Source organism: Macadamia integrifolia, unplaced genomic scaffold (assembly GCF_013358625.1).
Source record: "Macadamia integrifolia cultivar HAES 741 unplaced genomic scaffold, SCU_Mint_v3 scaffold2092, whole genome shotgun sequence".
NCBI lineage: Eukaryota > Viridiplantae > Streptophyta > Magnoliopsida > Proteales > Proteaceae > Macadamia > Macadamia integrifolia.
Genome location: NW_024868506.1, coordinates 37,003 through 48,649, shown reverse-complemented (window position 1 = coordinate 48,649; position 11,647 = coordinate 37,003). Strand labels below are relative to the sequence as shown.

General features: G+C 38.8%; 1 protein-coding gene and 1 non-coding gene across 4 annotated transcripts in view; both read left to right on the top strand.

Annotated features, from left to right (window-relative positions):
- LOC122065685 (probable protein phosphatase 2C 15) overlaps positions 1–2,226 on the top strand; it is a gene marked incomplete at its 3' end in the record, with an annotated part of 3,774 nt that extends 1,548 nt beyond the window's left edge. For all 3 annotated transcript variants that reach the window (XM_042629529.1, XM_042629528.1, XM_042629530.1), the window contains 6 exon segments: positions 624–795; positions 907–1,060; positions 1,149–1,212; positions 1,589–1,696; positions 1,846–1,971; positions 2,162–2,226. In XM_042629529.1, the coding sequence (XP_042485463.1) occupies positions 624–795; positions 907–1,060; positions 1,149–1,212; positions 1,589–1,696; positions 1,846–1,971; positions 2,162–2,226 (689 nt within the window).
- An 8,645-nt stretch (positions 2,227–10,871) lies between these two features.
- Positions 10,872–10,978, top strand: LOC122065687. Its single transcript, XR_006136074.1, has one exon. It is a non-coding gene; the product is annotated as a small nucleolar RNA R71 (small nucleolar RNA).
- The last annotated feature ends 669 nt before the right edge of the window (positions 10,979–11,647 follow it).

Here is an 11,647-nt window from a genome sequence, read left to right as displayed (position 1 = left end):
TTTTTTTTTTTTCCTTTTTTACCTCTTCTTCTCCTTCCTTTCATGTGATTTGCTTCACTGGCAAATTTTTCCAACTGCTTTGGTGATACCGGCTCTATCATTTTGCTAATTTCGTTGGTTTGATTCCAGTTATTCCCTGTTTTGGAATTCCACACTACCTCTTGATTCGATCTTGGTTATAGTGGACCTCTCTCTCCCAAGTATTCTTTTTCTACATGAATCCGTAGAATTTACTGAAATATCATTGTTTCTAGACTAAAAAATCTTGCAGTTTGTTGGGCATGAGTATGTCTGCAATTTGTTAAACCTGATACTATTTTCAGGGGAGAGGGTTCCCATGATGCCAGCATAAGGAGGAATCTGCATGCCACACCAATGGCAGTGTGGAGAATGCTATCATCCACATGGGTCAGAGCAGGAGAGAGACAATGTGGGTCCCATGGCTCATTATTTGCGAGGGCATGGGATGGATTCTGAACTCTGGCATTCATGGGAATCTTTTCCCTATTTTTAGATCATTTTTCCCTACTGGGGAGTACATTATTTTTCTCTTTGTTGATTCATCTCTGCTGGTTGAGTATATGATTGTTGGTGCTTCATTCTTTGACAAAAACTATTTTCAGATTTTTGATGGGCACAATGGGAATGCTGCTGCTATATTTACAAGGGAAAACTTGTTAAATCATGTACTGAGTGCAGTACCCCGAGGGCTTGGACGGGATGAATGGCTTCAAGCTTTACCTCGGGCATTAGTTGCTGGGTTCGTGAAGACTGACAAGGAATTCCAGAGCAGAGGCATGGAACTCTGTTTTTTTGTCAGTTTTTCCTTCTTTCTGTTGTGCTGTATTTTACAGCTGTTTGGAATCGACTCAAACTAATTCCGTCATTCATCTTATTTGTCACCAGGAGAAACTTCTGGAACTACTGCTACGTTTGTAATTGTCGATGGGTGGACTGTGACAGTTGCATCTGTGGGAGACTCACGTTGCATTTTGGATGCTCAGGGTGGTGCCATCTCCATCTTGACTGTTGATCATAGGCTGGAGGAAAATGTGGAGGAGTGCGTGGTTCATTTTAGTGATGTAATATTTTTGTTCGTTTTTCTTCCTATGGCTCTATATGTGAATTGGTTATTCTTGTAACTGCAGGAGGGAACGTGTTACTGCTAGTGGAGGTGAGGTTGGGAGGCTCAGTATTTTTGGTGGTGCTGAGGTAAGGTGTTTCTAGTTGTATTCCCTTGGGCTTTGTTTGTTTCATTTTAAAATTGGCAGTGGTTAAAAGAGAGAAAAGAAAAAAAGATAAGTAGCATTAAGTTGTTCTTTGTAGAGATTGTTTGATCGGAAATAAACATGATGGATGTATAGTGGGGCCTTCTAATTGATGCCCCAAAGGGTAAAATAAATTATGGTTACTTTGGAGCATTTTATGTTGAAATAAAAATGGAGCCTTTAGGTCTGTAGAAATTTCAAGAGCATAGTTCTCTTCTCAAAAAAAAAAAGAAAAAAGGGGGGGGGGGTAGAATTTGCTATTGTTATTATTCAATATATGGGAAACTTTGTTGCTTGAACTTCTGAAATTTTACCTACAGGTTGGTCCCCTCCGTTGTTGGCCAGGGGGTTTGTGCCTTTCAAGGTCCATTGGGGACATGGATGTTGGGGAGTTTATAGTTCCGGTGCCATATGTTAAACAAGTGAAGGTATTGATCTTCATGTTGATTGTCAATTCCCTTTCGGACATTTCTTAAGCCTTCCAGTTGTTATTCGATCTATTGGTTGATTTAACTGTTGTTACATAGTTTGAGCTGTCATCATTCTAAACTCCTAATATTCTTCTTTGATACACTAGCTATCAAATGCTGGGGGAAGGCTTATAATTGCTTCTGATGGCATCTGGGATGCACTATCTTCTGAGATGGCTGCAAAATCTTGCCGGGGTTTGCCGGCAGAGCTTGCTGCTAGGCAAGTGGTGAAGGTGATTAAACTTATCACTGTACTATTTCTTCGTAATCATATTTTCTTTGAATTAACCCCCTCTCTGGGTTTTCTGGCTCTTTCTCTATGCAATATCCATGTCATGGATTAATCTTTTCGTGATGATGTGAAAATGGTTCAATGAATATCTGAAATGTTAACATGCCATTATCTTGATATCATTATTTTAGGAAGCATTGAGGACAAGAGGGCTGAAGGATGATACAACCTGCATTGTTGTTGACATAATTCCTCCAGATGTCTCAGCACCCCCTTCACCCACTCCAAAAAAGCAAAATAAGTTTAAATCTCTCATCTTCAGGAAGAGGTCCCATGATTCTACCAATAAACTCGCAAAAAAGCTATCGGCTATAGGCATAGTGGAAGAGCTATTTGAAGAAGGCTCAGCAATGCTTGCAGAAAGGTTATTACTGTTTCTATCTTTTGTACATATTTGGGTTCGACTTTCAGAATAATTTTTTATGAAAGTGGCTTTTTCACCATGGCTTCTTCTGTTTCATATTGACCTATCTTCCTTTTCATTTCCATACAAAGTAGAATTCTTTTCTTATGGAATTTACAAATATTTCTCATAAGCTTAGTCCATTTGACCATGATGACTTCTTGTTTGAGATTATGAAATATATTTGAAAGCTTATGTGAAAATATAGGGTTAAAAGAAAATTTTGGCTGTTAGACAATTAGTATCCATCATGACTGACTCTTGAGCAGTCAAACCCAGAACCCAGTGTTGGACAGGTACTTTATGTCAGGGAATACTGCTTTAATTTGGACCATGTGGAGTACTGGAGTTGATCTGGTTTGTCTAAATTTATTTGTGGCAGTTCAGTATGGCTTTGTCTCTGAGTCACTAACATATAACTTTTTAACTCTAGTATGGTAATTGGTTGAGATTTAAAATGTAACCGCAAGCGTACGGATCAGTGTAGCTACGGGTCGAACACAGGGAGAGCAGCCACTTTATTTTTTTATTTCTTTTAATAATGCGAAAGTGAACCGATTAATGGTTGTGATCTAATCCTAATTACCGTCCTAAACATATGTATCTAAAATAATGTCCTAACCATTCGTCATCTAAGAATTTAAAGACGCAAGCCACGCAATTAAAATTAAATAAATAAATAACTGAAAATAAACAACCCACGCAATTAAAAAAAATAAATAAAGGAAAAAAAATGCTGAAATAAAAATAAGGTAAAAGAAAGGGGATAAAGCTAGAGAGAGACTCACAAGTAGGTTTCTCTACTTAGCCCGAGGGATGCATCATAATATGAGCTTCCCTACTTGACCAGAGAGTCACTCTTACAAGGGTTACTCTACTTGGCTTTAGGGAAAGGGAGACAATTAAAATAAAAGCAATAAATTGATGGTTCTATGGCTAGGAGGGGCAAAGCCAACACATACACTAGCCATGAACCTTGGGGGAGAGAGATAGCAATAATGTAACGACTGAAAATAAAAATCCTAAATTAAGAAAGAAAGGGTAGTCAGAAGAGGGAATGAGAGGGGGGAGAGAAGACTACTGAAGGAGCCTACTTACTTGAATCAATTCTTGAACTTGAAAAACAATTGCTCCACGGCTCATGATCTTGTCACCTAGATCTAAGCCTAGAACTATAACTTAAAAAATTACAACTCAATTGCATAAATCATAAACATAAAAAGGCTGAATAAGAATAAAAGAGTGCTTGCATTAATTGACATAAAAAAAAAATATTACAAAAGTGATTAAAGCAAAAATAGAGAAGAACTAAAACTAAAGAGAGAGCAAGAGAAAGAGAGAGCAACTAAAAAAAACTAGAAGAAGAATGAATTGTCTCCCCTCCTCTTACATGAGTTGTATTTATAGGGAATGGGGAGGTAGGGTAACAATTTTCTCTTTCCTAAAAGGGAGAAACCCACAATTGATTGTGAGATCTTTTGAGTCCAAAAGTGCTAAGGTGGAGGAGAGAGAAGAGAGAAATAAATTTCCTATAATTTTTTTTGCTTATTTTCTTTCCTTTTTTTTTTCTAATTTATTTTTCTTCTTTTTCTCCCTCCAAGGGATGATTTTCTTCTTGCTTTGTGTGATTTGGACAATATTTTGGTGATGATGTGGAGGAGAGAGAAGATTTGGACAATCTCTATTTCTCCCTTTTTTTTTTCTTCTCTTCTTGCTTCCACGATTTTCCTTGCTTCTAATTTGATGTGGAAATCCCCTCCATGCCCTTAGTGCTTTAAGTGAGTGAAAAGCAGAAAATCTTCAACAAAATTCTCTAAAAAAAACAACCATGAGATTCGAACTTGAGACCTCTTGATGAGCAAGGGAATTTTATACACCATAGCTCACCAACTACACTAGGTAGTTGTTGTTACCAAAAACGAATCTTCAATCAATTAAGGATGTAGTCCATCGATCCTTGTTGGTATTTGGAGTATTCCTTGTACCTTTGGGACAATTGCAAACGGGCTGGTTCTGCATCTCGGTTCAGTTCTGATCCATTATTATTTTTCTGGCCCGAAAAGAATAATCATTTGTACGGGTGACCAAACGAATGTGTACTTTTAATTGAACACGTCCATCTTGCTCAGAATTTCATCCTCTTCGCAACCATGAAAAGAAATAGGACCTCTTTACGTGTAAAATTGAAGATATAGCTCCCGATAGTCCTTAAGGCCTTGAAAATATAAAACCTGCAAAAAGAGAGTAAAACCCAAGGTAGCTCCATTCTAAATATGTAAAATGCATGTTTTACTACCCTAGATTTCACACATAAATGTGCTCATCAGAATTCCCCCACACTTAGACTTTGCTAGTCCTCGAGCAAAACAAAAAGAAAAATAATAAAAACAAAAAAACTAACTCACTTTCGTAGGAATCACGGTTGCACTTAGCATGTGCAACAAGCCTTTAAACCCCTAGGTCACCCCTAGTGGACGAGTTGTGTCTCGTGGGTGTTTGCAGTGAATATACACCCAAAATTCAAAATAAACAAATCCCAAATTTGGCTAAAGGTAAGGCTCATACCGATCCGGAGCAAAGATAATTTCTCTTACAAGGGACCCCACACTTGAACTTTTATTACCCTTTATCAATTCCAGGCACTAGCATATTTCTTAATTTGGAACTCACCTCATCTCTTCCAAAACATCCTTATCTTAAGGCAAAACCACTTGTGAAGAAATAGGGAACCAATGACTAAGGCATCGGAGTATTTTTGACCAAACATGTTACCAAGCAATAATGACATTTGCACATTTTTTTTCTCTTTTTTTTTCTGCTTAATAAACTCTATTCTACTCCACTACTTTTGGCCTGAATGACATGGTGGAGCAAACACCAGACACCCAAGTTACTATGTAGCTTCGCTTTTTGCATATATCCACAAAGGCAGTGATGCTAGAGTTACTTCAGAAGTTTCTTCCCAAGGAATTTCGATCAAGACACCACGCTTCCTGAGGCGCAATGCCCTGTCTAGTTCCAAGGGAATCAACTCTTATTCTTCTTTATACCACATTTCACATTTCATTTAAAATTGTGCATTTGTCAACCCATGCCAAATTAAAAGAAGGTCTCAACTCCAAATCAAAAGTACAAGGAACCCACAGACTTACATATGGTCCATCACCATAAAACAGGGGTCTCTTATTTTTCAAAAGAAAGTCCCATCTCAAGACACATGCTTGTTTCTTTCTTCTCAACAGGGTTTTATACATTCAAAATGGGTACCTTCGTCAAAACTTTTATTTTCATACATCAAGCATCCGAATGGTCTGATCATTAGCTAAAAGCCAAAGTAGGACTTCATCCTTAGCAAGCTCAAAAATAAAAAGAAAAATAAACAAAACAAAGTGAAAGAAAAAAAAACAAAAACTGGTTTCCCTCCCCCACACTTAAGTCATGCAATGTCCTCAATGCATGAAAAAAATTAAAAGCAAAGACAATGCAAGGGGGTCATACCTGATTAAAAATTAGTCATCAGTGTAAAGAGGTTCATGGAGATCCATGACCTCTTCACTACTAGTATTAGGAAACTCGAGGAACGGTTTCAAACGCTGACCATTAACCTTCGAAATTACCCCTGTTCCTGGATTCAAAATCTCCATAGCCCCATGGGGATATACATTATGAACAATAAATGGGCCATCCCATCGGGATCTAAGCTTACCAGGAAAAAGATGCAATCGAGAGTTGTACAATAAGACCTTATCACCAATTGCAAAAGATTTACGCAGAATGTGTTTATCATGGAAAGCTTTGGTCTTTTCCTTGTAAATTCTAGAACTTTCATAGGCTTCATTCCTCAATTCCTCCAACTCAGATAGTTGGAGCCTACGATGAATTCCCGCATCAGACAAATCAAAGTTAAGCTTCTTAATGGCCCAAAAGGCCTTATGCTCCAACTCAACTGGTAAGTGACAAGCTTTTTCATACACCAAACGGTAGGGAGACTGACCAAGGTCGGTCTTGAATGCAGTCCGATGGGCCCACAAGGCACCAATGAGCTTACAAGGCATCAATGAGCCTAATGGACCAATCCTTACGGTTGGGATTAACAGTTTCTCCAAGATTTGTTTGATCTGCCTATTAGACACCTCCACTTGGCCACTAGTTTGGGGGTGATAAGGGGTAGATAACTTATGAGTGATCCCATACTTTTTCATTAAGGCCTCAAAAGGTTGATTACAAAAATGAGTACCCCTATAACTAATTATTGCACGTGGTGCACCAAAGCGGGAAAAAATGTTCTCTTTGAGAAACTGGACCACTACTTTGTGGTCATTAGATTTACAAGGTATGGCCTCTATCCATTTAGAAACATAATCAATGGCCAAAAGTATGTACAAATTCCCAAAGGAATTAGGGAATGGTCCCATAAAATCGATGCCCCATACATCAAAGATCTCAACTACCAAAATAGGGTTGAGGGGCATCATGTTCCTTTTATTGATACGGCCAAAAGACTGGCAGGCAGGGCAAGCTTTGCAAAAATCAAAAGCATCTCTAAAAAGAGTGGGCCAATAAAATCCGCATTGGAGAACCTTTGCGGCAGTCTTCTTAGGTCCAAAGTGTCCACCACATGCATGATCATGACAAAAAGAGAGAATAGAATGTTGCTCATGATCAGGAACACATCGTCGGATAATCTGATCCGGACATATCCTAAACAAATAAGGATCATCCCAGAAAAAGTGTTTAACTTGGGAATGAAACCTATACTTATCTTGAGTGGACCAGTGATCCGGAGTCACACCTGAAACTAAGAAGTTGACAATGTCAGCAAACCATGGTTCACTGGACATTGCAAATAATTGTTCATCTGGAAAGTTCTCGTTGACTGGAGAATCAACAGTCAAGGAATTGGGAAGCCGGGATAAATGGTCTGCAACTAGGTTTTCAACTCCTTTTTTATCCCTAATTTCTAAATCAAACTCTTGCAAAAGTAAAACCCACCTAATGAGACGGGTTTTGGCATCCTTCTTTTGAACTAGGTATCTGAGAGCAGAATGATCAGTATACACCACCACATGTGAACCAACTAAGTAAGACCGAAACTTTTCTAATGCAAACACAACAGCTAAAAATTCTTTTTCAGTGGTTGTATAATTGAGTTGTGCATCATTTAAGGTCCTACTAGCATAGTAAATGACAGTGGGTAACTTATTAATCCTTTGACCCAAAACTGCTCCTATGGCAAAATCCGAAGCATCACACATCAGTTCAAAAGGTTCAGTCCAAACAGGTGGTTGAACAATGGGTGCATTGGTCAACTCCTTCTTAAGTTGCTTGAAGGATTCTAGGCACTCTTTGAAAAACTCAAAAGTCTGATCTTTGACAAGTAATGAGGTGAGAGGTCGGGCTAACTGACTAAAGTTCTTAATAAATCTTCTGTAGAAGCCTGCATGCCCTAGAAAAGACCGAACATCCTTAACAGATTGAGGAGGTGGTAAATTATCAATTAAATCCACTTTGGCTCTATCTACCTTAATTCCCTCCTTGGATATTACATGGCCTAAAACAATACCAGATTTAACCATAAAATGGCATTTCTCCCAATTCAAAACCAAATTCTTAGATATGCACCTTTTCAAAAATAGGGAAAGATGATGAAGACATTCAGAATAGGAATTCCCATGAATTGAAAAGTCATCCATAAATACTTCTAAGAATTTTTCGACCATGTCAGAAAAAATGCTCATCATGCATCGTTGGAACGTAGCAGGGGCATTGCAAAGCCCAAAGGGCATACGCCTGTAAGCAAATGTTCCATATGGGCATGTAAAAGTGGTCTTATGTTGGTCCTCTAAAGCAATTGGGATTTGGTTATAGCCGGAATATCCATCAAGAAAGCAATAGTATTCATGTCCAGCTAACCTCTCTAACATCTGGTCAATGAATGGCAATGGGAAGTGGTCCTTCCAGGTTGCCGCATTTAACTTTCTGTAGTCTATGCACACTCGCCATCCTGTTTGGACACGGGTAGGGATCAACTCATTGTTGGCATTAGGAACTACAGTCATACCAGACTTCTTAGGCACTACGTGAACTGGGCTTACCCATTGGCTGTCAGAAATAGGATAAATTATTCCATGATCCAAGCACTTTAGGATCTCTTTCTTAATATCTTCCATCATCACTGGGTTAGCTCTTCTTTGGGGTTCCGTGGATGGTTTGGAATCCTCCATAAGATGTATATGATGTTGCACAATAGAAGGGCTTATACCCTTGATATCAGCCATGGTCCAACCTAGGGCTTCCTTATTATCTTTTAACACTTTAAGTAACTCCTCTTCCTGGCTAGAAGTTAAATTTGAAGAAATTATTACAGGAAGAGTCTGGTCAGGCCCTAGGAAAGCATATCTCAAATTAGATGGCAACTCCTTAAGATCTAGCTTAGGGGGCTCAACTATGGAAGGTTTGGGAATGGAATTGGAAAGGGGTCCTAAGGGCTCCACAAGTGTGTGAAGACTCAAGACTTCAGAAAAGAAATTTTCACTATCATCATCCAACTCATCCATACACTCTTGGAATTTTGAATCAAAATCAATATCAAAGTTGGTAACTAAATCATCAGAAAAATCCAGAAAATCCTCAAGCATATTGATCTCTTCTTCCATATGTGGTTGCTTGCCAATCCTAAACATGTTAAACTCAACAGTTTGGTTACCAAAAGATAATCTTAGGAAACCATTCCGACAATTGATTAATGCATTACTGGTAGCCAAGAATGGTCTTCCTAGAATTATTGGGATCTCATCCTTGGTTGAGAAGGGCTTAGTATCTAACACAATGAAATCAACAGGGAAAATAAATTTCCCCACCTTTAGTAAGACATCCTCAACCATCCCTTTAGGAATCTTAACAGACCTATCTGCCAACTGAAGAGTAGTTCCAGTGGCTGTCAATTCTCCCAATCCTAGTTGCTTGTACACATGGTAAGGTAAAAGATTCACACTTGCGCCAAGGTCAAGTAAGGCATGCTCAATATAGGTGTTGCCTATGACACAAGATATGGTAGGGCTCCCTGGATCCTTATACTTGGCTGCTATAGGCTGAGTAATTATGGAACTAATGTTACCTGCCAAGAACGCCTTTTTGGGCACACTAGTGATACGTTTGTGAGTACACAAATCTTTCAGTACCTTTGCATAGGCGGGGATCTGGGATATGGCATCCAAAAGAGGGATGTTTACTTCTACCTTTTTGAAGACTTCTAAAATTTTGTCCATGGAAGCAGTCTTCTTTTTGTTTACCAAGCGATTAGGAAATGAGACAGGACGAACATAAGGACTGTTAGGGATTTGCCCCTGTTCAGAAGAATCATTTTTGGTTTCCTCAACCAAATCATCTTTAGTTTCAAAAAAATCTTTAGGTTCATCAGACGAACCTGGAACAAGAGGCACATTTGTGTCCTCAACTGAAGAAGAGTTAACAGGAGTAATAGATGGGGAAGATTTAGGAACGCTCTGTAGGTACTCTCTACCACTCCTAAGGGCATAAACAACATTACATTGGTTAGAGGGCCCTTGTTGAGTCTGACCTTGTACTATATTCAGTGGTGCATTAGTTGGTCCTTGTGAACTAACAGGTTGATGATGCCTAGGGTTAGGCTCTGGTTGACTGGGTAAAGTTCCCTTCTCCCTCTCACGCATAATTGAGACAACTTGGTTAAGTTCTCTCGTAAGATTTTGATGGCTTGTCACGAGGAAGGTCATATTTTTTTTCAAGTCACTTATTCTACTTGCCTCTCCAGTGTTGGTAAACCCAGGGGGTTGCTGATAAGATGATAGGAGAGGGGCCCTAGGAAAACTCGCCTGAGGTCCTAGATTTGACCTAGGAAAAGTATTTTGAAAAAAAGATATTGTGCAAAGGGAGGCCTTTGGGGTCCAGGCTGACCTTGATTATAGAAATTGGAAGGTCCTGCTTGGTTGCCCTGATTCCAAGAGAAATTTGGGTGATTTCTCCATCCTGGATTGTATGTGTTACTATATGGATTATTCTGGTATAAGGCATTAACACTATCATTAGAAGTGCCCCCAGAGGTGTTAGGGCATTCTTCTATGACATGTCCAGGGGACTGGCACGAAGCACAAATCTTAACCAAATTGACTGATGATGGCTCTCTAGGAACAATAGCCTCAATCCTCTTGATTAGGCTATCCAAATGGGCTTCCTTGGCTACTATCCCATCCACAAAATATCCTTTTCCTCCTATGATTCTTTCACTCTCTTGGGTTGATTCCCACTCACGGGTTTTGTCAGCTAAGTCAAGTAAGAATTCTCATGTCTTTCCTTCATCTATAAAGGATGTGAATCCCTCAGGGCACATAGACTCTATCATTTGTTTAGTTGGGTAATCAATACCCTCATAAATTATTTGACATAAATGCCATAGGTCTAGGCCATGGTGAGGGCATTCTTGGAGTAGATCCTTGAATCTCTCTATAAGTTTGAAAAATGACTCACTAGGCTTTTACCTAAACTGAAGGATATCACTTCTAAGCTTATTGGTCTTGTGAGTTGGGAAAAACTTCTTAAAGAAGACAACTGTGAATTGTTCCCATGAGGTTATGGAATTTGTGGGTAACCCATACAATCACTTCTTAGCCCGGTCTTTCAATGCAAAAGTGATAAACCTAAGCTTAACAAGATCATCAGAAAGCTGTTGGATCTTAATTATAACACATACCTCTTCAGATTCCCTTAGAAATAGGTATGCATCCTCAGAGGTCAACCCATGGAAGTGGGTAAACATAGTGATGTACTGAGATTTGAGCTCAAAATTATTGCCCTGGGCTTGTGGTAGAACTATGCAGGAAGGTTGGGTTGTTCTAGTAGGGTAGAACCTATATTTCAGAGATTTAGGTGAAGGATTTTACTGTTGATCTCCCATATTGAAGGGTTTTAAAGAGAGCAAATGTATATGGTCACTACTTGTTGGATCTCTTATTTCTAACTGATTCTTAGTATTACGTACCCACCTAACACTCATGCAACAGAAAACTACCCACAATTAGAGTAAGACAAGCACAAAAGAATGGATAGCAAAATTTTTTTTTTGATTTTTTAATGATTTTTTTGATTTTTTTTTTTGTTTTGTTTGATTTTTTTTTTGATTTTTTTTTTATTTTGCTTTTTGGGAGCTTACCGGCAGGGATCCGGGGTTGCTCAGGTC